This window comes from Coregonus lavaretus, assembly GCF_964263955.1.
Source record: "Coregonus lavaretus genome assembly, chromosome: 5".
In the NCBI taxonomy this organism is placed as follows: domain Eukaryota; kingdom Metazoa; phylum Chordata; class Actinopteri; order Salmoniformes; family Salmonidae; genus Coregonus; species Coregonus lavaretus.
Window position 1 is genome coordinate 59,363,768 of NC_139992.1, and position 26,958 is coordinate 59,390,725.

At 42.8% G+C, this 26,958-nt stretch overlaps 1 protein-coding gene and 1 long non-coding RNA gene across 2 annotated transcripts in view; one reads left to right on the forward strand and one right to left on the reverse strand.

The window, feature by feature from the left end:
• Positions 1–26,958, forward strand: part of LOC311129682 (melanophilin-like) — a gene marked incomplete at both ends in the record, with an annotated part of 144,944 nt that overhangs the window by 45,406 nt on the left and 72,580 nt on the right. Inside the window, 2 exons of the mRNA XM_084162080.1 lie at positions 6,478–6,533; positions 11,093–11,191. Coding sequence (XP_084018206.1) covers positions 6,478–6,533; positions 11,093–11,191 — 155 coding nt within the window. The remainder of the gene's footprint in view (positions 1–6,477; positions 6,534–11,092; positions 11,192–26,958) is intronic.
• LOC311129683 lies at positions 17,107–23,277 on the reverse strand. The gene is made up of 4 exons (XR_014613300.1): positions 19,524–23,277; positions 19,258–19,438; positions 17,407–19,121; positions 17,107–17,291 (listed from the first exon to the last, which is right to left on the reverse strand). It is a non-coding gene; the product is annotated as an uncharacterized lncRNA (long non-coding RNA).

Below are 26,958 nucleotides of genomic sequence, written 5' to 3' on the forward strand. Positions count from 1 at the left end.
AGCCATGGGTAACCCAGGATGAGGGGTTGGCCTGGAGAGGGGAGCAGGTGAAACTGGATAGTTTCTTGATGGTTTCCGGACAGACCCATCGAGACCGGGGCCGTGACATGAGTGACCGATCCGAGTAAGTGTCCGTCCAGTGCCCGGGCAGGAATAGGAGGTGTCAAACGGAGGTTCTCCAGTCCCAGTTGGCGTGCCAGCTTGATGTCCATTATGTTGGCTTCGGCGCCAGAATCCACCAGAGCAGCCAGGGTGTGAGTTGAGTCAGAGAGGCGGAGGTGAACTTGCAGCAGGGGTTTGCGGTCGGAGGACTGGATGGTCATTGAACTCAACCGGACTCCCCCTATGCCCGGTGAGCTTCGGCCCTTTAAAGGGCAGGTTACCACACGATGTCCATCACCTCCACAATAGAGGCAGAGGTTTGAGGTGAAGCGGCGCTGGCGCTCTGCAGGAGTGAGGGAGGCTCGCCCAATCTCCATAGGCTCAGACTGATCAAGCTGACCTGGGTGAGTGGCAGTAGATGACAGGAGCCCAGTCGGATCTCTCCGAATGCCGGTAGTAGGTGGACCTTGGCGCCCCCTCTCACGACGACGGGTCTGTATCCTTCTGTCGATCCTGACAGTCAGTGCGATGGCTTCATCAAGAGTGGAAGGCAGTTCATGGGAGACCAACTCGTCCTTGATATAGTCAGCCAAACTATGGAAGAACGCGTCCACCAACGATGGTGTGTTCCAAGAACTTCGTCTAGCCAGGGTTCGGAAGTCGATGGAATGGTCTGCGACTGAACGTCTGCCTTGTCGAATACTGAACAGTTCACGAGACGCCTCTGCGGTGGGTGAATCCAGGTCAAACACCTTCAGCATCTCCTCAGCAAACAGGTCGAAGGTTGCACATGCGGGGGTTTGACGTTCGAACTCTGCTGTTCCCCAGAGTCGAGCTCGGCCCGTCAGGTGAGTGATGGCATACCCAACTTTAGCCCCCTCCGTGGCGAAGGTCCTTGGCTGCAAGGAGAACTGAAGTCGGCAGCTAGTCAGGAATGGCCGGACCTGGGTTGAATCGCCGTTGAACCGCTCGGGGTTTCCAATCTTGGGTTCCGGAGCAGCGGCTGCAATGACCGGGGCAGGTAACTCGGGGGCTGGGCTGGTGGGCAGACTGGCTGGGGTAAGGTTGGTGAGGAGTTGAATGATCATGGCGAGTTGTTGTTGCTGCTGCTGGAACTGCTGCTCATGCTCATCGGTTTCCATGTCGGGGAAAGTGTGCGCTGAGTCCATAATGGTCAGATCGTACTGTCACGGTTCAGACAGACGACCAGAGGACCACAATTGCGTCACACCAGAAAGTTTATTAAACTTAAGGGAAAAGGGAAGTAGGGAGTGAATGAAGGCTCCAGGGGTAACAGGGATCCCGTCCAATGCGCTGGGTCTGTGCCCCCCCCAGTGGCAGCGATGCGTCCTATGAAGCCGGTGGTGGGTGGTCCAGAAGTCCTGGGGGGGGGAGACACAGACACAACAGGGCGGAATGAAACCAGGCAGCAGTACAGTTCAAGGGAAATCCAAAATACGTAGTAGCAAGGCAGAAGGCTGGTCAGAGTTACCGGGATTGAAGAGTAGTCAGGAGTCGTAATGGCAGAAGCAGGTCTGGATCTCCTGAGGCAGAAGAGTATCCAAAAAACAGGCAGGTCCGGGGTCACAAAACCAGGGTGAGCCAGAAGCGCGAGCAAACAGGTTCCGGGTGTGAGCTTTGCAGACGATCTGACACCGGAGAGCTGAAAGACAGGGCCTTAAATACTGGGAGAGGTAGTGGGTAATGCAGCGCAGCTGGCAGAGTAATTAGAGCAGAGCAGAGCAGGGACAGGTGGAGCTAGTTAGGCTGAGTAGAGAGAGTGGTGAGCAGAGTGGAAGAAAATTAAGGTGGTAACCCGGTGGAGTGAGAGGCCCATGACAAAAACTGGCCTTCTTGAGACTAGTTGAGTATCTGGAGCAATTGTGGGTTCGATTACAGGCTCAAAATGGCCAGAAACAAATAACTTTCTTCTGAAACTCGTCAGTCTATTCTTGTTCTGAGAAATGAAGGCTATTCCATGCGAGAAATTGCCAAGAAACTGAAGATCTCTTACAACGTTGTGTACTACTCCCTTCACAGAACAGCGCAAACTGGCTCTAACCAGAATAGAAAGAGGAGTGGGAGGCCCCGGTGCACAACTGAGCAAGAGGACAAATACATTAGAGTGTCTAGTTTGAGAAACAGGCGCCTCACAGGTCCTCAACTGGCAGCTTCATTAAATAGTACCCGCAAAACACCAGTCTCAACGTCAACAGTGAAGAAGTGACTCCGGGATGCTGACCTTCTAGGCAGAGTTGAAAAGAAAAAGCCATATCTCAGACTGCCCATCTTAATCTTTTCTTTTTATTGGCCAGTCTGAGATATGGCTTTTTCTTTGCAACTCTGCATCCCGGAGTCGCCTCTTCACTGTTGACGTTGAGACTGGTGTTTTGCGGGTACTATTTAATGAAGCTGTACAGGCTTCCTTCTTTTCACTCTGTCAATTAGGTTTGTATTTTGGAGTAAATACAATGTTGTATCCATCCTCAGTTTTCTCCTATCACAACCATTAAACTCTATAACTGTTTTAAAGTCAGCATTGGACTCATGCTGAAATCCCTGAGCAGTTTCATTCCTCTCCAGCAACTGAGTTAGGAAGGATGCCTGCATCATTGTAGTGACTGGGTGTATTGATACACCATCCAAATTGTAATTAATAACTTCACCATGCTCAAAGGGATATTCAATTTATTCTACCAATAGGTGCCCTTTGCGAGACATTGGCAAACCTTCCTGGTCTTTGTGGTTGAATCTGTGTGTGATATTAACTGCTCGATTGAGGGACCTTACAGATAATTGTATGTGTGGGGTACAGAGATGGGGTTGTCATTTAAAAATCATGTTAAACACTATTATTGCACACAGAGTGAGTCCATGCAACTTATTATGTGACTTGTTTAGCACATCTTTACTCCGGAACTTATTTAGGCTTGCCATAACAAAGGGATTGAATACTTATTGGCTCAAATCAGAATGCCGCCTGAGGAGATGGCTGCCATTTTACGGCCCACTAACCAATTGTGCTATTATGTGTGTTTTTTCGCGTTATTTCTGCCACCGTCTCTTATGACCAAAAAGAGCTTCTGGATATCAGGACAGCGATTACTCACCTTGTATTGGACAAAGATGTTTTCTTCAATGAGTCGGACGCGAAGGATATTCTACAGACACCCGACAAGGCCCAAATCCCTGTCATTCGCATGAGAAAGAGACAGAGATATTGTGGACGTAGGTCGGGGTGCCTTGTAAGGATCCGACAGCGAGTGAGGAATCTGCCACTTCCATCAGTCCTATTAGCCAAAGTACAATCATTGGAAAACAAAATGGACGACCTAAGATCAAGGACATTCAAAACTGTAATATCTTATGTTTCACCGAGTCATGGCTGAACGACGACATTGATAACATACAGCTGGCGGGATATACGCTACATCAGCAGGATAGAACGTCTGGTAAGACAAGGGGTGGCGGTCTGTGTATTTTTGTAAACAACAGCTGATGCACGAAATCTAATACTAAGGAAGTTTCAAGGCTTTGCTCGCCTGAGGTAGAGTATCTCATGATAAGCTGTAGACCACACTATTTACCAAGAGAGTTTTCTAATATATTTTTTGTAGCTATCTATTTACCACCACAAACTGATGCTGGCACTGAGATTGCACTCATTGAGCTGTATAAGGCCATAAGCAAACATGAAAATGCTCATCCAGAGGCAGCTCTCCTAGTGGCTGGGGACTTTAATGGAGGGAAACTTAAATCCGTTCTACCTCATTTCTACCAGCATGTTAAATGTGCAACCAGAAGAAAAAAAACTCTATACCAACTTTAGTCCACACACAGAGACGCGTACAAAGCTCTCCCTTGCCCACCATTTGGCAAATCTGACCATAATTCTATCCTACTGATTCCTGCTTATAGCCAAAAACTAAAGCAGGAATCACCAGTGACTCGGTTAATATGGAAGTGGTCAGATTACGCAAATGCTAAGCTACAGGACTGTTTTGCTAGCACAGACTGGAATACGTTCCGGGATTCTTCTGATGGCATTGAAGAGTACACCACATCAGTCACTGGCTTCATCAATAAGTCAATCAATGATGTCATCCCCACAGTGACCGTCCGTACCCCAACCAGAAGCCATGGATTACAGGCAACATCCGCACTGAGCTAAAGTGTAGAGCTGCCGCTTTCAAGGAGCGGGACTCTAACCTGGATGCTTATAAGAAATCCCGCTATGCCCTCCGATGAACCATCAAACAGGCAAAGAGTCAATACAGGACTAAGATTGAATCGTACTACACCGGCTCCGATGCTCGTTGGATGTGGCAGGGCTTGCAAACTATTACAGACTACAAAGGGAAGCACAGCCGCGAGCTGCCCAGTGACATTAGCCTACAAGATGAGCTAAATCACTTCTATGCTCGCTTCGAGGCAAGCAACATGAAAGCATCAGCTGTTCCAGATGACTATGTGATCACGCTCTCCATAGCCGATGTGAGTAAAACTTTTAAGCAGGTCAACATTCACAAGGCCGCAGGGCCAGATGGATTACCAGGACATGTACTCCGAGCATGTGCTGACCAACTGGCAAGTGTCTTCACTGACATTTTCAACATGTCCCTGACTGAGTCTGTAATACCAACATGTTTCAAGCAGACCACCATAGTCCCCGTGCCCAAGAACACTAAGATAACCTGCCTAAATGACTACCGACCCGTAGCACTCACGTCTTTAGCCATGAAGTGCTTTGAAAGGCTGGTCATGGCTCATATCAACAACATTATCCCAGAAACCCTAGACCCAATCCAATTTGCATACCGCCCCAACAGATCCACAGATGATGCAATCTCTATTGCACTCCACACTGCCCTTTCCCACCTGGACAAGAGGAACGCCTACGTGAGAATGCTAGTCATTGACTACAGCTCAGCGTTCAACACCATAGTGCCCTCAAAGCTCATCACTAAGCTAAGGACCCTGGGACTAAACACCTCCCTCTGCAACTGGATCCTGGACTTCCTGACGGGCCGCCCCCAAGTGGTAAGGGTAGGTAACAACACATCTGCCACTCTGATCCTCAACACGGGGGCCCCTCACGGGTGCGTGCTCAGTCCCCTCCTGTACTCCCTGTTCACCCATGACATGGCCAGGCACGATCATTAACACCATCATTAAGTTTGCCTACATGGAGGAGGTCAGAGACCTGGACATGTGGTGCCAGGATAACAACATCTCCCTCAACGTGATCAAGACAAAGGAGATGATTGTGGACTACAGGAAAAAAAATAGGTTTGAGCACGCCCCCATTCTTGTCGACGGGGCTGTAGTGGAACAGGTTGAGAGCTTCAAGTTCCTTGCTGTCCACATCACCAACAAACTATCATGGTCCAGACACACCAAGTCAGTCATGAAGAGGGCACGACAACGCCTAGTCCCCCTCAGGAGACTGAAAAGATTTGGCATGGGTCCTCAGATCCTCCAAAATTTATATAGCTGCACCATCGAGAGCATCCTGACTAGTTGCATCACCACCTGGTATGGCAACTGCTCGGCCTCCGACCGCAAGGCACTACAGAGGGTAGTGCGTACGGCCCTGTACATCACTGTGGCCAAGCTTCCTGCCATCCAGGACCTCTATACCCGGTGGTGTCAGAGGAAGGACCTAAAAATGGTCAAAGACTCCAGCCACCCTAGTCATAGACTGTTCTCTCTGCTCCCCCACGGCAAGTGGTACCAGAGCGCCAAGTCTTGGTCCAAAAGGTTTTTAACAGCTTCCACCCCCTCTTTTACGCTGCTGTTTATTATATATGCATAGTCACTTTAACTCTACCAACATGTACATATTGCCTAAATTACTTTGACTAACCGGTGCCCCCGCGCATTGACTTTGTACCGGTACCCCCTGTATATAGCCTCCCTACTGTTATTTTTTTACTTAACAGTTATTTTTCTTAAAACTGCATTGTTGGTTAAGGGCTTGTAAGTAAGCATTTCACTGTAAGGTCTACAACTGTTGTATTCGGCACATGTGGCAAAAAACATTTGATTTGATTTTGATTTGATTTGAAAACATTTCTAAAAACATAATTCCACTTTGACATTATGGGTTATTGTGTGTAGGCCAGTGACACAACATCTAAATGTAATCAATGTTAAATTCAGGCTGTAACACAACAAATTGTGGAAAAGGTCAAGGGGTGTGAATACTTTCTTAAGGCACTGTATTACGTACTGTGTGTATGCATGTACCTAATGTATTTAAACGTGCACTGTTTTGCCCAGCACAGTTGCCTTTTGAGGGATAATTGAAGTGATATGGAATTGAATTAAATAAATGTCTTAAACTCACACAAGACACTTCTCCCTCCTCAGCAGATCTCTATGATGAGAACAACATGGACACCGTGGCAGATGGACGACACTACAGAGCGGTATTGCCCACTCTCTATTCTTCCTGAATTACAGTATTACCTTTTTCACACTACCGAGCCAAACTGTACTGGGCTGGCCTGGGTTCACATACACCAAAGTTCCTAGAACTGTACGCGAAAGGACAATATAAAGAGAAAATATCAGAGCCAGCACAGTATGGTTCGGGTTGGCCCTATAGTGTGAATCAGTCAATTGTGTCCTTGACTGTTTATGTTGGTGGGTAGAGGATATCCCTCTATGTCAGTGTTTCTTAGCTTGGGTCCTCGGGTGTGCCCGAGTGTTGCACATTTCTGTTCTAGCTCTGCATTAACACATGCGATTCAACTAACAAAGTGTCTTGATGAATAGTGGAATAGTTGAGTCAGTTGTGCTTGTGCTGGGCTAAAACAAACATGTACAACCTTACCCGATGAATGATTTTGGGAAACGTTTCTTTGTGGTATACTGTACATTCCATATCTTCATAAAACAAACACAAAACATAAACGTAAAAGAAACAGTGACTCATTAATGTGCATTCAGCAGTATTTGGCATCTTTTTAAATGTTGCTGGGTCTTCTCAATGGTAATCCACGCTGAAGCATTGAGACCTTGACACAAAGTAACGTGTATACACAAATGAAAATATCACATTTACATAAGTATTCAGACCCTTTACTCAGTAGTTCCGTGTAGCTCAGTTGGTAGAGCATGGCGCTTGCAACGCCAGGGTTGTGGGTTTGATTCCCACGGGGGGGCCAGTATGATAAAAAATATATATATATATGTATGCACTCACTAACTGTAAGTCGCTCTGGATAAGAGCGTCTGCTAAATGACGTAATGTAAAATGAAAACCTAGTCTAACTCTTGAGATATGCAGACTACAGTGCCTGCTTTATGTCTTTTAAGTTTTTATATGTTTGTTTTAACCCTCATACAACCAACTGGGGTCATTTTGACCCCAGAGGCATATTTTTGATCATAGCCCAAAGGTGGTTTATTCAATTCTTCCAATATTTCATGACTTTGTCAATGGATTTTTTTATTTATTAAGACACCTAATTCAGCCTGTAGTAATTTGATAAATAGGACCTTTATTTGAATATAGGTTTATCTGGGGACATAATTACAAATTATCTATACCACCAGAGGTATGAAATAAGTCTGTTTTGGTTATTCTTTATTTCAGATAACATTATTTACATGTCTAATGATGTTTTTATAAGAATTAAGTTGATATTTTGCTATGATTGTTGCTTTTTCTAATAGTTTCTTCTTGGGGTCAAAATGACCCCAGTTGGTAATCCATGTATGTATCCGTGATTTTGACCAGATAGACAGATCATCTGCTGAGATAATACACCCCATGTACTCGCCTAAGATTGTACTTTTCTATACCACGTATCGTATGACTGTACAAAACGAAATTACCTTATTTATGTGCATATACAAATCTGCCAATGGTATAAATACTTGATATAATTTCAATACAGAACTCAGATACACTCTGAATCTACATAGAGAGGTGTATTGGTGTGTATTCTCTGAAAATTAGTTATTTTAGGGCAAATCTAAAAAAATATATATATTAATTTGAAATTGGAGACATAATATTAAGTTATACATATCCTCTGAGGGTGGAGGGGGACCTGTATTAGTGATTGTGACCAGATAGACAGATCACCTGCACAGAAGGAGCACCTTGTGTACTCACCTATGGCTATAACTGGTTATAACTAGGTATGACGGTGTGCAAAATTAAAATTAACTCACATATATGCATAGTTGCAGTCAAAATAGCAAATAAAAGTATGTCAGTGGTAATTGTAATTTCCACTCAGGATCAATGGATGAATCACTTTTTTTCAATAAAATTAAGCATATTAAAAATGTTGGTGTACCGCCCCTGAATATGGCAAAATTAGTATTTACTTCAAAATTCTAAAAGCTAAATGATACTACAATCAAATTATGTAAAATCAGCTTTTTAGTAGATTGTAATTTGGAAAAAAGATGGTCACACTTTATTTGATGGTCATACTATCAACAAACTATCTGTTGATAAACAATTGTTTCTTAAGGTTAAGGTTAGGGTTAGGGTAAGGATAAGGTTTAGAATAAGGGTTAGGATAAGGCTTAAGGTTAGGCTAGTGTTCGGGTTAGTAGATAGTTAGTTGAAATGTTACTGATAGTCTGTAGATCTCTACAGATGGACTGTCCAAATAAAGTGTTACCAAAGGCTGCACATTATTTAAGGGGAAAATGTATATTTTCATTTGACGGAATATGCAAATTAACTGTAGCTGAAATAAGTCTGTTTTGGTTATTCTTTATTTCAGATAACATTATTTACATGTCTAATTATGTTTTTATAAGAATGTAGTTGATATTTTGCTATGATTGTTGCTTTTTCCAATAGTTTCTTATTGGGGTCAAAATGACCCCAGTTGGTAATCCATGTATGTATAATACAGTATGTTGGTAGTATGAGGGTTAAGTTGCTTGTACAGGTCTTTTTGAATGTTTGAGACACCTAAGTTCATGTTTATGGTTGAGACATTCCTGTGTGCAAGTAAAGGTGAATTCAGACTTCAAAAAGTGGACATGTTTGTACAGCCCCTTTATAAAAATGAATGTAGGCCCATAGTTTAGGAAAAGGCTGAAATTATATATCAACCATAAGTCATTTAATTGGTCCTACAAGAATGCTATGTGGTCTTGTATGGCTCAGTTGGTATAGCATGTCGCTTGCACCTCCAGGGTTGTGTGTTTCGATTCCCGGGACATCCCATATGTGAAATGTATACATGCATGACTGTAAGTCGCTTTGGATAAAAGCATCTGCTAAATGATATATATACTGTATATATTATTTTATTTATATTATTATACTATGTAGCACCTTCTGTATCATCGGCCTAAGCTAGGCGGTCTAAACTGTAGATTCCCTAATCTTTCATCATACAGATCTACCCATGCCCTGTTGTTTGACAGTTGGGATGATTTATAGATCTGGTCATTTGTGCTGACCCTTGTGAATGAGCAGCTGGTCAGTGTTAAGGCATTGCAGAACCAGCGCTGGCCCGGTGCATCATGGGTAAATAAATACCAGGCTGTCATAGATCATGTCACACATTAAAGAGTCCTAGGGTGCATCACAAATGGCACTCTATTCCCTATATAGTGCCCTTCTTTTGACCAATGCTGATGGGCCCTGGTCAATTGTAGTGCACTACATAGGTAATAGGGTGCCTTTTAGGACGCAGTCCCAGAAATGTCAAGTGTATGAGAAAAGTGATAGAGAGACCCTGTAGTGTCTCCTGCTGGTTTTTGTTATGACTGTTGTACAGTCTAGATTGGTTGTTTAGTTCCAAATCACAATGAATAACCAACACTAAGCACTTTCTCTCATTGTTGTCTGCTGACACAATAATCCTTGGCTCATATTCACAAAGTGTCGAGTAGGAGTGCTTATATAGGATCAGTTTTGTCTTTTAGATCATAATGAATAAGATAATATGGACCTGATCCTAGATCAGCACTCCTACTCTGAGATGCTTTGTGAATATGGGCCATTGTGTCCAAGTTTAGAAATGTAATATCACATATCCATGTATGTAGTGTAGCCTATGATTTAAACCTAATTTTGTTGTTGCAATTTAAGTGATAGTGAATACTGCTGTTTTCATGTTTATGACCACAACTTTTCCATGGTCTTACCAGTACCTCCTGCTTTGGTTACCTTGTGAAAGACAGTGATAGAGAGGGAGAGCACCCTCAAGTGGTGTAAGCAGAAAAAGTAATTTGAATGACTCAGGGACACATGAGCCAGTGTAGTTGGGTAAAATGCTTTTTTCTGCTTATGAACTGTTAATTTCTGAAACAACTCAAATCCCATCTTCAAGAGCCTCAGTTTAGCATATGGTGATCCTTTGTTATTCCAAAAAAGAAAAGGTGACACCATCTCCCATAAATGACCACAACAACAAACTTATGGTGATATTTCCATCATATGGTGATATTTACTCAAGGAACATTGTCCTCATTGTCATTCAACATATGGCAGCCCACCCAAAGCCATGGGAATGATGCATTTGCATGGCCTGCATAATATCCGTCATTTAGCAAACACTTTTATCAAACCCATGTCCCTAGCATTGCAAGTGCTGTGCTCTACCAACTGAGCCACACAGGGAGCCACACGTGCATTCCTTATTGACTCATACAGTATTGGAAAGAAGAACATCTGTTGTCACATTCAGTAAAAGCATAATCTTCCTAAAAGAACATGTCAGCATGGTAATGCTTATTTGACCAATGCTAACCCCACTGGTATACACATTAAGAGGGAAAGGTTGTATTCCAGGTATAAGGTTCTCTAATTTGAAAAAGGACACTTTTTGTTGGGACACCAATGGTCCCCTCCAGAGCTCTTGAGGGAGTGTGTCTCAGTAGTTGTTATTAGTGGAGAGTTGTCACTTCTCACCGCCTTTACCCATCTTTGGTGTCCTCCCTGTCTCCTCTCCGCTCTCCTGGTTCTATGTGTGACGGTGTCTTTATCTCTACTCTCCTGAAGATGAAAAAGGCCAAACGACTGCTCACTGTGCACCCCGTCGATTTCGGTCTGGATCTTAACTACTCCACCCACTCTCTGTCTCAACGAGAGTCCTGTCAGGTAATGTCTCGAAGAAAAAGTCCTCTGTCCCCCTTAGACTCTCTCTTAGCCCTTGCTAGTCAATTTGATGTCAAAATAAAAAGATACACCCATATAACCACACAAAGCATGCATAGATACACACACAGACACACATTTTTGTTTTACTATCGTTGTGGGGACCAAACAATTGATTCCCATTAAAAATCCTATTTTCCCTAACCCTAACCCTAATTGTAACCCTGAACCTAATCCCTATGCCTAAAATAGCCTTTTTTATGTCCCCACTTGTCAGAATTTTCCATGTTTTACTATCCTTGTGAGGCCTCTGGTCCAAACACACACACACACACACACACACACACACACACACACACACACACACATTAGTGTCTTTCTTGGCATTAACTTTAAAACAGTAACTATATTAAATTGGCCATATTTCAATATCTATTGTTTTATTCAAGCAGTCTAGTCAGCATGGTTTCCTTGGTTTCGCTTTCAAAGTGGAAAAGTGGACAATAATTCTTAACTGTGAATGTTGAGTTGCTCTATGAAGTCTGGAACACATTTGGGCTTGATTCAATAAAACAATCACATTGTACCAGCCAGATACACTAGGGGAGGCCCAAAATATCTCCATACCTACACTACCGGTCAAAAGTTTTAGAACACCTACTCATTCAAGGGTTTTTCTTTATTTTTACTATTGTCTACATTGTAGAATAATAGTGAAGGCATAAAAACTATGAAATAACACATATGGAATCATGTAGTAACTAAAAAAGTATTAAACAAATCAAAATATATTTTATATTTGAGATTCTTCAAATAGCCAGCCTTTGCCTTGATGACAGCTTTGCACACTTTTGGCATTCTCTCAACCAGCTTCACCTGGAAAGCTTTTCCAACCGTCTTGAAGGAGTTCCCACATATGCTGAGCACTTGTTGGCTGCTTTTCCTTCACTCTGCAGTCCGACTCATCCCAAACCATCTCAATTTGGTTGAGGTCGGGGGATTGTGGAGGCCAGGTCATCTAATGCAGCACTCCATCACTCTCTTTCTTGGTAAAATAGCCCTTACACAGCCTGGAGGTGTGTTTGGTCATTGTCCTGTTGAAAAACAAATGATAGTCCCGCTAAGCCCAAACCAGATGAGATGGCGTATCGCTGCAGAATGCTGTGGTAGCCATGCTGGTTAAGTGTGAAGTACGGTGGAAAATACACATGCGGAGATCATCCGTTCACCCACACGCGTCTCACAAATAAACGGCGGTTGGAACCAAAAATCTCCAATTTGGACTCCAGACCAAAGGACACATTTCCACCGGTCTAATATCCATTGCTTGTGTTTCTTGGCCCAAGCAAGTCTCTTCTTATTATTGGTGTCCTTTATTAGTGGTTTCTTTGCAGCAATTCGACCATGAAGGCCTGATTCACACAGTCTCCTCTGAACAGTTGATGTTGAGATGTGTCTGTTACTTGAACTCTGTGAAGCATTTACTTGGACTGCAATTTCTGAGGCTGGTAACTCTAATGAACTTATTCTCTGCAGCAGAGGTAACTCTGGGTCTTCCATTCCTGTGGCGGTCCTCATGAGAGCCAGTTTCATCATAGCGCTTGATGGTTTTTGCGACTGCACTTGAACTTTCAAAGTTCTTGAAATGTTCCGTATTGACTGACCTTCATGTCTTAAAGTAATGATGGACTGTCATTTCTCTTTACTTATTTGAGCTGTTCTTGCCATAATATGGACTTGGTCTTTTACCAAATAGGGATATCTTCTGTATACCCCCCTACCTTGTCACAACACAACTGATTGGCTCAAATGCATTAAGAAGGAAAGGAATTCCACAAATTAACTTTTAAGAAGGCGCACATGTTAATTGCAATGCATTCCAAGTGACTACCTCATGAAGCTGGTTGAGAGAATGCCAAGAGTGTGCAAAGCTATCATCAAGGCAAAGGGTGGCTATTTGAAGAATCTGAAATATAAAATACATTTTGATTTGTTTTATAATAATAATAATAATATGCCATTTAGCAGACGCTTTTATCCAAAGCGACTTACAGTCATGCGTGCATACATTTTTGTGTATGGGTGGTCCAGGGGTTCGAACCCACTACCCTGGCGTTACAAGCGCCGTGCTCTACCAGCTGAGCTACAGAGGACCACATCTACAATGTAGAAAATAGTAAAAATAAAGAAAAACCCTTGATTGAGTAGGTGTTCTAAAACTTTTGACCTGTAGTGTATGTACACTACTTGACTTTATGTGCTAGGGCTAACATTGCATTTTTGTGAGCAACAGGTCCGCACTTTGTAAATACAAGGGATTGTAGCTACAATAGCCTGACTGCTCTTGTTTATTGTCAATTTGTCAGTTGGTTATTGTAACTGTTGTGAATGGGCGGTATACCGTATATACCATAAACCGGGGTATTTGGAAATAGCCAGGGGATGGTTTTTCAATACCATTAAAACTATTTCTTAGAAGTTTTTCAATATTTTGTTATATTTGTAGCTACTTTTTAAGTAATTACCTGCAGTCAACTTGTGCAATACATTACGAGATAAAGCAGATCACATTCTTCATTTCACCTGTCACATTATTTTACATTATGAAGCTTACCATAGTTCCCCGGTAACAGTTGAACCAGTCATGCGTTTGTAAATAGCACAAAGGATGAAAGAGGGAGCGGGTGAGTCCAGCTGTGTATTGACAGGGGTCGTGTTTTATATTGAAAGTCAACAGTGTTTTTTTGCTTCAATAGAGTGATCAGGGACGTGCAACTATAGTTTTCCTTCCCTTCACAGAAAATACATTAGTGCAACACATTCGGCAGAAAATAGCTTAATTTTCATCAGATGACAAAAGCAGTGCAATGCTTTTTGGCTGGCAGCCACACAAGTAGCCTAAATGAGCTTACAATGAAAAAGCAAGGTATGTTTTGCAAAAACGATGCATGACCATCATATTTCTGTTTATCATAAAAAAATTATGTAGCCAGCTGCATGTCCTAATATTTTGTTTAAAGTTCATCTTGAATTTTACCAGAGAAAAGTAGGCTGGCTACACTGAGAAAAAAGTAGGTCTACCAAGTACCAGAGGAAAAAGCTACACATCAGTCAGAGCGCACTGTCTGCTGATAGAATGCCCATTTGTGAATTCTCATCCAAGTGGAGAAGTGCAACAGAAGAACAAAGTTAGTCTGACGCAGAGTAGAAATTACAATAAGAAGCATTTTAGATCTGCGTTTACAATGCGCAGCAAGAGATTTCTTACACGTTTTATTATATCCAGAAAAATGCATGTAAAAATTTTTATAAATTGATTTGCATTTTAATGAGGGAAATAAGTATTTGACCCCCTCTCAATCAGAAAGATTTCTGGCTCCCAGGTGTCTTTTATACAGGTAACGAGCTGAGATTAGGAGCACACTCTTAAGAGTGCTCCTAATCTCATCTTGTTACCTGTATAAAAGACACCTGTCCACAGAAGCAATCAATCAATCAGATTCCAAACTCTCCACCATGGCCAAGACGAAAGAGCTCTCCAAGGATGTCAGGGACAAGATGGTAGACCTACACAAGGCTGGAATGGGCTACAAGACCATCGCCAAGCAGCTTGGTGAGAAGGTGACAACAGTTGGTGCGATTATTCGCAAATGGAAGAAACACAAAATAACTGTCAATCTCCCTCGGCCTGGGGCTCCATGCAAGATCTCACCTCGTGGAGTTGTAATGATCATGAGAACGGTGAGGAATCAGCCCAGAATTACACAGGAGGATCTTGTCAATGATCTCAAGGCAGCTGAGACCATAGTCACCAAGAAAACAATTGGTAACACACTACGCCGTGAAGGACTGAAATCCTGCAGTGCCCGCAAGGTCCCCCTGCTCAAGTAAGCACATATACAGGTCCGTCTGAAGTTTGCCAATGAACATCTGAATGAATCAGAGGAGAACTGGGTGAAAGTGTTGTGGTCAGATGAGACCAAAATCGCGCTCTTCGGCATCAACTCAACTCGCTGTGTTTGGAGGAGGAGGAATGCTGGCTATGACCCCAAGAACACCATCCCCACCGTCAAACATGGAGGTGGAAACGTTATGCTTTGGGGGTGTTTTTCTGTTAAGGGGACAGGACAACTTCACCGCATCAAAGGGACGATGGACGGGGCCATGTACCGTCAAATCTTGGGTGAGAACCTCCTTCCCTCAGCCAGGGCATTGAAAATGGGTCGTGGATGGGTATTCCAGCATGACAATGACCCAAAACACACAGCCAAGGCAACAAAGGAGTGGCTCAAGAAGAAGCACATTAAGGTCCTGGAGTGGCCTAGCCAGTCTCCAGACCTTAATCCCATAGAAAATCTGTGGAGGGAGCTGAAGGTTCGAGTTGCCAAACGTCAGCCTCGAAACCTTAATGACCTGGAGAAGATCTGCAAAGAGGAGTGGGACAAAATCCCTCCTGAGATGTGTGCAAACCTGGTGGCCAACTACAAGTAACGTCTTACCTCTTTGATTGCCAACAAGGGTTTTGCCACCAAGTACTAAGTCGTGTCTTGCAGAGGGGTCAAATACTTATTTCCCTCATTAAAATGCAAATCAATTTATAACATTTGTGACATGCGTTTTTCTGGATTTTTTTGTTGTTATTCTGTCTCTCACTGTTCAAATAAACCTACCATTAAAATTATAGACTGATCATGTCTTTGTCAGTGGGCAAACGTACAAAATCAGCAGGGGATCAAATACTTTTTCCCCTCACTATATGCCTCCTCGTCTGTATACCTGAAGACACCAACACAAAAGTGAGCAGTTCAGTCATCTGCACCCAATACAGCTAGCCTTCAACAAATTCTTATAGCCTACAGTACATATTCTTACCTCTTTATTGACTGATATCCATTGAATTGTGTCCATTTTCTGTTTTAGAAAGATTTGCACAAATATGAAAAGATGGATAGTGTCATCAGAAAACAATATCAATTTAGATCATACAAGGGACAAACCTTACCTTAAACACTTTTTAATTTTTAATTTAAGTGCCTGCACCTGCTGTCCTTTCAAATTCAAATCCAAATGTTTCAGTTGGGCAGTTAGTTTCCTGCATGAACCTCCACCAACTTAGGAGGTTCCTCGATGAACCCCACCTCCTATGGGGGTTTTGGAATAACTTTTTGGGTGCAATTTTCAGTCCCAAGAACCCTAAAGGTTCTTTGAAGATCTTAGAAGAACCCTTGTTGAACCCTTAATTTTTAGAGTGTACTTTGCATCCTTCTCCAACACGGCTGAGTGGCATGTTTCAGGACTTTCCAGAGGGACGCAACACATCAAACTCCTGAGTTTTCTGGCTTTTCATGACACTTACTGTAAGCATAAAAATTAACGATTGGCATAATCTGGGCATGCAGGACATGACATAACAGTAACACACAGTAAAATATCATTAACAGTCAGAATCTAAAATGTGGTAGCAAAGGCATGTTTGCTCCTCTGCCCCTTCATATTGAAATGAACTTAGCTAGCTAAAACAACTACCGGTAGCCATATCTATGAATAAAAATAGAAGAGGTTTTACAATTGAGATCTTTTGTCTCTCGATTGTAAAACCTCGTCCTTTTAGTCGTAGATATGGCTAGCTACTAAACAGCAAGCTACAACGTTACAACCAGCCTTGAGAAAGTAGATAACAGTTTATTACTAAAATATAAATGAGTATGAATAATTTACATCAAATAAAACTAATTTCAGTGATGTGCATTGACAAACAATGAAAATATTGTTGGAGTTTGTGTTGCAGAGATGCACTTGGAAAGTGAAGGAAGAAATACACAAGATGGGTTGAATAAATGTATATATAATATTTTAGACTTTGATTTTTTTTACAAATTGCATATCAAAACAAACAAAACAAACAATTAAATCTCGACCTCCGTCCCTATATTGTCACAGAAATCACAATAGAAATCCAGCTCCACAGCCACCTCGATCCCACTGCACACACCTGCAGTGGAACCAGTGTCAAAGCACACCCATGGCACCTCAGACTCACACTCCTGCGGGGAGCTTGCAGGCGGATCACGCTCCCCGCAGCGAGCACAGCAGGTGGTGTCTTCTTTTATAAAACAAAAATCAAATTGATTAACATGGTTTGCAAATGTAGAAATACTACAGCAACAATAGTAATTGATACAACTGAGAGAGAGAAAAACCAACAGATTATGAAGTACCTGAGGGTGGTGCCATGGTTGGCGTGACAGAGGTGGCCGGTGGAGCTTTTCTGTGCTGCAGTTGAGATAAAAGTAGTGTTAGACAGAGCATGTCAATAACTCTGGAGGAAGCTGCAGAAGTTTTGGAGGAGGTGGACATACCTTGAGGGCTGGTGCTATGGACTGTAGATATATAAAGTGAGATAAAAAACAACAACATTGCAGTTCTTTTTTTTAATCATACTTTAACATATGTTTACTTGTGAAGGTGGCTGTATTCGAATTGCAGGGGGCAGGGACACCAGACGAGGCTGTTGTGGTGGTGTGACCAGGGGAGATGGAGGAGGCAGTTGGTCCAGAGGAGGCCGCTTCGGTGGTGACAGACAGGAGAGGTGGTGTGCATCGTGGTGGTGGACGAAACCTCTGACGATGGCTTGGAGGAGCTGGTGTTTGTAGTGGTGGGGTTGAGGGGACGACTATGGTGTGGCCGGGAGAGCAGGCACGTGGCCTTCTTTTGCAGCTGTGGGCTCCGGCGGCTCCTACAGGTGTTGCACACTGGGAGGCACTGGCGGTGGTGATGCAGCTGTCAGGAGTGGTTCCAGCGGGGGGTTCAGCAGAGGCGATGTCGTCGACGATCTCATCCATAGCAGCCCTCTCCTGTGCCCTCTGTGTTCTGAGGGCTGCCCTTTCCTTTGCCCTCTCCTTCTCACCCCTCTGCTGCCACCGGCAAGTCTTTTGTATCAGTCTGGCCGATACTTCAGGACAGTAAGGATGTGCCCCAGGTCCTTCGCTATCAGCCCCCCCCCCCTCTATTAGGGGGTGCTCTTCTAGGGATGTGACTGAAGCAGGGGCTGGGACTGGAGCAGGAGCTGAGGGTCCTCCTGTGGTTCCAGGAGAGGCGGTGCTGGGAGATGGCAATAAACAGGACCCTTCGATGGCTGAAGAGTCAAAAGGGAAGAGGCAACACTTCTTAAACCCTTCCACCACATAGCGCATGTCCTTGCAGTGCTGGTACGGGTAGCGTTTGTTTACCATGTAGGAGTGGTCAAAATGGCTGAAGTCTCAAGCTACCTTGGAGAACTCAGCCTTTAAAGTGCCAAAGTATGCCACATCCAGCGGCTGCAGGACATGGGTGCAGTGTGGTGGAAGACAAAGAAGTATAACCCCTTCCCTTAGTGCCGCCGAGAGCACCTCCGGGTCTATGTGGCTCTTGTGCCCATAGAAGAGGAGAATGAGAGGGCGCGCCTTCCCTGCATGCTTAATGAAGTGTTGAAACTACTTCCTGAACAGGTCACCATCAATGTAGCCACTGTTGGACCGTCCATACAAGGCTTGGGGGGGGTCTCCCAGTGTGTAGTGGCCGAAAGATAACCGGGGGGACATCCTCCCCAGCTGTGTTGAAGCAGGCCAGCACTGTGATGTGCTCCTTCGTCCCTGGAGCCTGCTGGTACACATGTTTTGCGCCCCGGGGAGCCAGGACTTTGTTCCTGCTCTTATCGCTACGAAACCCAGACTCATCGCATTTATAGATTTGTCTGGGTTTCTCCCTCAACCCACTCTCCTCCAAGTGCTTCTCATAAGAAGTGAAGAAGGTGTTCATCGTCGGACGTGTGACACACTCAGCTCTCCCCCTGTCCAGTGTGTCCTGCCTCCTAATGCTCAGAATCTTGTGCCTCCTGAACATTTCCCACCACCTCTTCCCCAGTGGTGGGATTGTCTCCCCTGGGTGCCAAAACCTAGAATAGAATAGAATATAAAATTGTCCATCCAGGATGAAAATGTTTATTTTGGCATCATCATACACATACACATTTACATCACACACAGTCAGTCCAGCATTCTACATACATAAACACATAGAACACCAAATACCTGCGTATTTCATCAGCCTCTGTCTGGTGAATGGGAACCCATGGCTGGTGCAGTAGATACAGTACTGCACCAGATAATTTTCAACCTCTGGTGCATGCAATGTGGGTGGTCCACTGCAACAACCATGAGTCAGCTGGCCGCTCAGCCTGTCCGCCAGGGTCTGCCGAGGTACACCATGCACCTTGGTAGATAAGAAAATACAACTGTTATTAGCAGATAACATTCACATACACGTGGTAATCTCCTAAAAACGAAAGATGCCTAACCTCGGCAGCCTGGCGGATAGCCATCCCTGCCCCGCAGTCCTCCATGGCATGGAACATGTCCACCTACTCCACTGCTTCCTCTTAACCTTCTCCATGCTGTGGTAGGAAATACATGTAGTTAAATAACTTGCCATTCTATACACATTTTAGAAAGATACCTCTATCTGAATATGTATAAACATTTACAATTCAAAACTAAGGCATTGAAAGGTGATGATGAAAGGTTTCACAATAACTGAAAGTGTACACACATTTTTTGTTTGACGCTGTCTAATGAAAATGTGTGTCCCAACTAGTTTAATATTGATGCATACATTGTAACGTTTGACTAAATACTGCCTCTATGTAGCCGTTGTAAGATGAAACATAGCCAACAGTGATAGGTGTCAAAAAGTTCATGGTTTAAAGATCAAAATACATTTTTACAGATTGCGCAAATGCACCCGGCAGACGACTCCAATTTTGATACGGTAAAGCTGGACAACATTCAGCTGTTTTTGGGATATGTATTATCTAACACAATTTCTTTCCTTTTATGGTTACTAAGCAGTTCTATCAACATTTAGCAACTAAGCTATCAACATTAGCAAATCCGTTAGCTATATTTCAGAGGTTAAAAGTTGGATATTAAATGTGTGGTCTGACGCGCAGTCAAATTTTGTCCCACAAAATATGTATTCGGAAATTATTTGTTCAGAACCTTTCTCTTTTTCCACATTTTTGTTACGTTACAGCCTTATTCTAAAATGTATTAAATTATATTTTTCCCTCATCAATCTACACACAATACCCCATAATGACAAAGCGAAAACTGTTTTTTTGAATTTTTTGCAAATGTTAAAAATAAAACAATAAAAATATGTATTTACATAAGTATTCAGACCCTTTGCTATGAGACTCGAAATTGAGCTCAGGTGCATCCTTTTTCCATTGATCATCTTTGACATGTTTCTACAACTTGATTGGAGTCCACCTGTGGTAAATTCAATTGATTGGACATGATTTGGAAAGGCACACACCTGTCTATATAAGGTTCCACAGTTGACAGTGCATGACAGAGCAAAAACCAAGCCATGAGGTCGAAGGAATTGTCCGTATAGCTGTGTCAAGGCACAGATCTGGGGAAGGGTACAAAAAAAATTCTGCAGCATTTAAGGTCCCCAAGAACACAGTGGCCTCCATCATTCTTAAATGGAAGAAGTTTGGAACCACCAAGACTCTTCCTAGAGCTGGCCGCCCGGTCAAACTAAGCAATAGGGAGAGAAGGGCCTTGGTCAGGGAGGTGACCAAGAACTCGATGGTCACTCTGCCAGAGCTCCAGAGTTCCTCTGTGGAGATGGGAGAACCTCCCAGAAGGACAACCATCTCTGCAGCACTCCACCAATCAGGCCTTTATGGTAGAGTTGCCAGACAGAAGTCACTCCTCAGTTAAAGGCACGACAGCAGTTTGCCAAAAGGCACCTAAAGGACTCTCAGACCATGAGAAACAAGATTCTCTGGTGGTGGCAGCATCATCCTGTGGGGATGTTTTTCAGCGGCAGGGACTGGGAGATTAGTCAGGGTCGAGGGAAAGATGAGAGCAAAGTACAGAGAGATCCTTGCTGAAATATTGCTCCAGAGCGCTCTGGACCTCAGATTGGGGCGAAGGTTCACCTTCCAACAGGACAATGACCCTAAGCACACAGCCAAGACAACGCAAGAGTGGCTTCGGGACAAGTCTCTGAATGTCCTTGAGTGATCCAGCCAGAGCCCAGACTTGAACCCGATCTAACATCTCTGGAGAGACCTGAAAATAGCTGTGCAGTGATGCTCCCCATCCAACCTGACAGAGCTTGAGAGGATCTGCAGAGAATAATGGGAGAAACTCCCCAAATACAGGTGTGCCAAGCTTGTAGCGTCATACCCAAGAAGACTCAAGGCTGTAATCACTGCAAAAGGTGCTACAACAAAGTACTGAGTAAAGGGTCTGAATACTTGTGATATTTCAGTTGTTGTTTTTTAATAAATTAGCAAACATTTCTAAAAACCTGTTTTTGCTTTGTCATTATGTGATATTGTGTGTAGATTGATGAGGGAAAAAAAACTATTTAATCCATTTTAGAATAAGGCTGTAACGTAACATTTTTGGGAAACAGTTTGAATACTTTCCGAATGCACTGTATATTACTTTTTTGAAAACCCTCATAACCTAACTTAACTTACATAAATTGTAATGAAAATCGGTTGTCAGCTAGCTAGAATGGTGTATTTAGTCGCAAAACGTACCATTATTTTCCAGTTCATTTATATTTTGAGCTTGAGGTGACTTAGACCTCCAACGTCCAAAGTTAGGCGGTGTCAGATGTTGGAGGGAAATTAACTAGGATTCCAAACAGATGTAAATAACAAGTATTGCATATCCAGCAAGCTAGCTAGCTATGTTTACTAGGAAACTGTGAAGAGAAACAATAATACAATTTACTTTTGTAAATCTCTAAAACTGAAGCTGGTTTTACAATAAGTATATTTGGCTAAGCATGCTTGATAGGCATGGCTGTAGGTAGATACTGTCTGCCTACCTACATATCTGTAAGGTCTGTTCACTGTACAACGGTTGAGGGTTATGCCATATTTCTTTATATTAGGCTAGATATTGTTGTAAATGTAATCTCTGTGCCTGTGCACATGTATGCATGTTCAACTAGTCTACCCTAATGTTGATGCTATGCTGGCACGGTTCCACTGTTGTTCAAACTGTACAATAGAGTATAATTTTTTTTTTCTTCTGTCATACAAAATATACTGTGTGGTGTCTGGGCTTCTTCCTGGAGTGGATTCTAGATACAGAAAAATAATTCCTTTGCCTGCGTATGTCATTGTAGTCAGTGGCGGCTCCTGAAAAAATTCTCAGGGGGGGCAATTTTTCTGATGATTTAGGTGACCTACACACATTTTAAAAAAGATATGTCCAGCAACAACATGAAGACAGGGGCAGCATATAAGTCAATACCAGAAGCATTTATTGACTGATCTCAAAAGTGTTGGCTTACCAGGGTTGGTGGAGCCCTCAGTTTCATCTTTGCCTCGCAAAGCTAACTCAAACACTCCGCAAAACTTCACACACTGGATTAGCCGGCTGAGGATGTGGCGGTTCTTGCTAATGTCGTAGTAAATATATTTGTTATAGTGAATATGGAATATGATATGTTGAGTAAAATGTTGTGCTAAGATCTATTTAGGTCAGGAGCTGGTTATAAGTTCTGTTCCTATCCAATAACAATGGACAAAAGGGTCCTATCTTGTCAGCCTTGTCAGCAGGTGGCCAAGGACAACACCCACGCCATAGGCCTCTCAGTTCTTCCAACTCACGAGTTCTTGCTCTGAGGACACACACACACACACACACAAACACACATCATCACTGTTAAACACACACACACACACACACACACACACACATCATCACTGTTAAACACACACACACACACACACACAAAAATCCCCTCTCTTAGGCTGAACATTTGAAGACAGAGAACCCGACTCAGAGCCAATGCAACAGTGACAGTAGCCTGGAGGGGACCTCGCCCAACTCATCAGGACCAATCAGAAGATCAGAACTACTAGATTCAACCTACTTCATTTATTGCATAAAATGTCTGCACACAATGTTTCGGGGCTCTCTTCAGATAATAATAATAATAATAATATGCCATTTAGCAGACGCTTTTATCCAAAGCGACTTACAGTCATGCGTGCATACATTTTTGTGTATGGGTGGTCCCGGGGATCGAACCCACTACCTTGGCGTTACAAGCGCCATGCTCTACCAGCTGAGCTACAGAAAGTGGATACTCATGGATGCGCATCGCAATTGTAAAATGTCAACACAATTGGAGACACCACGTCATTTTTGGAGACATGTTATTGACAGTAAACTATTGTAGATGCGACTGCTAACTAAATAAAACATTTTAGCTGGCTAGCTAATCATCTTAGCTAAATGTGGGGCAAACAATTCAGTTATTTACCGTTAATTTGAGGGATTGGGGTGAAAGAAATCGAGTTACATAGTGATACTTTACGATATACTGTATTGACAATATCGCAATATTTTAGCGCTAGTTGGCTGTACCTGCACCAAAACAGTAAACTCCCCCGGATTATTATTAAAAACACCATTATTGTTCCTTCATAGCTTGTTCTCAATCTTTTCACATTGGGAGCCAATTTGTTTTCAGCACTTTTATTTCCATGACTGATCAAAACTCGTTCTCATGGCTTTCTGATCCCTCTGCAACAGACATATGGTGCGCAATAAAATCACAGTATCGAATCGCAATACGTATAGAATCATGAGACTCGCAATGCTGATGCATATATCTTATCGTGAGGTTCCTGGCAATTCCCAGCCCAAGTTCATTTGCCACAACAAATCTCTTCGCTAGCAAACGCGATGTCTTCTCCAAAACGGCAATGTGTCTCCAGCAATGTTTACTTTTTTGACGTTCTATGGCATCTCCACTTTCCAAGCATATATGACCACATGTAATATTTTGGTAAGTGATGCAAATAGTGAACTATGTAGGGCCAGGATGTAAAATATATGTAGCTGCAGCAATTTCTCTTATCTGATATGGTAAGTAATGGGGCTTAATTTATAGCTCCCTAAGAGTTTGACGAACGGGTCCGTGCACGCGATTCCAGATATCTTTACCTCTGAATAAACTGCCTTTATTATACCATATCCACCCTGTCCAAAGTCTCTACTTGGTCTCAGTTCTCCAGTAAACTTGTGATTATCAACACTAACCTCATCGTTGTGGCGGCGGACAGCTAGCCTGTATCCCTCATCAAGTTGAGTGGCAATGTTATTTTTCCGTTCGTACCAATTTTTGGAAAATCCTCGGGTGTAGGACTTTCCGCCTTTAGTAGAAACCTGTTGAATTATTAAATTTGGTCTGGGAGGTCCTAATTCTTTCGTTGCCAATTTATCTTCATTTGTTCGCCGACAAAAAGGAACTTCTTTCAAAGACACAATCCGCTCTTTTCTCAGTTACGTTCATGGTTACGTTACGTTACGTATGACGAAAGCGCGTAAGTGCAAGCCCTCAGACACCCATAGAGATTGTATTGAAGGCTCTGAAATTTGAAAAAAATAGATTTTACATTAGAGGCTATGAGAGACTTCTGGGCGATTTTCAACCTGACTGAAATCGCCCCAAAAGGGGGGGGAGCCATTTGAAGCACGACTTTAGCCTGATTCGACATTTAGTGGCAGTGTGGCACTGTGGCAGATCAGACGTATAGATTACAACACTGATAACTACTGTTGCCGTGATATAATTGATTAGAAAAAAAATCCCTTCCTTTTCCCGTTTGGCAGTGCGTCGCCCATATCGCCCTATTGAACAGGCCGCCCCTGATTGTAGTAGAACTGAATCCCCTGAACTGAATTCCTTTCGAGGAATTAGACATTATGCTGGATTTCAAGCAGATTACTCATGAGGAGCTGAATGGCAGTTTGATCATGACAACACTCCTCCCATAGCTTTACAAGTATTCCCTGAACTTACTGTATGTTTCTTTGGAATGGCAATTTGATCATGACCACCTCTTCCATCATTTGCTGATCACGTGTTCTCTTAGCTACAGATTGTTACACCAGATAATGTGATTTAACCAAATCTTTTTGGTATACATTACTGGGAGTTACAGGATAGGTACTGTGGTGTAGCACAGAATTTTCAACCAACCTTAGCGATGGCATCTTCATCCTCGATTCGGGGAAACAGGAGTCTCATAATGTCAGTGTCCATTTGCAGGGAATCAGTTTGAATTTAGAAAATGCTCCGTTATTAAAATAAATATTTGTTTTGCTCCATAAAGTAATCCAACAATATGTGCGCTGCCATCGTGTCTATTTCAAGTCTTCTCACTCATTGATCGAGACAGGTCTCTGTCATCATGACAATATGTCGTCAAAAATCTTTGGGTAAATCACATTATCTGGTGTAAAAATATGTAGCTACAGTTTTCTGCACTTGCGTGCCTCTACACCTGAGACACACTCGGACACACTGAACTGTACTACACTGTTCAGAATTTTACAAATATCTTTGGATATCTGAATGTCTAGCATCTGTTTGATGCCACAGAGCCCTGTATAGCTTATATAAATATATTATGTGAATCCATAAGGGCAGACACATTTCAAAGATTGATAGAAGAGATCCATATTCATTTTATGGTGGGTTTTAAACCTAGTTTCCATGTGTTTGATGCCATTCCATTAGCTCCGCTCCGGACATTATTATGAGCCGTCCTCCCCTCAGCAGCCTCCTGTGTGTTCTACATGCTCTTATGCTGAGCCACACTGGCTGCGTTTACACAGGCAGCCCAATTCTGATATTTTTTCCACTAATTGGTTTTAATCACATCAGATCTTTTTCAGAACTGATCTGATTGGTAAGGCTGACACCATTTAGTCGACTGGTCGATTGTTTGGTCGATGGGCTGTTGGTCGACTGAGATTTTCTTAGTCGAGTATTGGCAAATATATTTAAACAAATGATGGTACACTAGACACTGTCTGATTCACGCCTGTCTGAGTGGACTAATCCATTGCAGAGGGGATGGCACACCAGTATCACCAGTAGTACACTTACCGTAATTACCATAGTTTCTAAGCTACAATGTTTGTTTGGTTATGGTCATTTCTGTTAATGCATTCAATATATTATTATTACAGTCTTACCATTGTCATTGTAGGAGTGGACACGTTGTTTGCAGAGCGCACAACCTAGGCTACACTTGGGAGGAAAAAGTTTTGGTTTATTTCATTCCATTTCCGAGTTGTCAATTTATTCATTGTGTTTTGTTTGGAGCGCTTCTGTCAATCTTGAGTAAGGACACGCACCTGATTACGCATAGAACTAGGCCTAGGCTACCTGGCCTGTTATAAATGTGCCCATTTAGGGATCTGATACTATTTCTGATTGTCTTAACTCACCATCACTGTGGAGCTTCTCAAAGTAATTTTTTCTTTGCCTCAAAAAGCAAGTAAACTTAGTATGTTTTTACATCCATTGAGAATGACAATAGTTCCTCAACGTAGCCTATTTAAAAAATGTTGATCACCACTCAGCATGAAAGGGGAAAAAATGTCATGCTCTGATCCAGTGGAAAAAAGGCCTACCTGATTACTTCTTATCCCTTGCGCAAATAGCCTACAACTGTGTCTGTCTGTCCGGAGCTCACTGGTATGGGAAACTCTGAGGGCCCAGAATATTTTATACAGTGTTGCAAGTTTGCTAGCATTAGTTTCAGGCCTGACCCAAGTTAATAGTTGATACTATGTTTCAAGTTCCTTGCAGACCAATGCGTAGCCAATGTGATTTATAGGATATTTATTTTTATCAGGATATTTTCTACCTGCGGGCTGCAATGTTTTTATTTA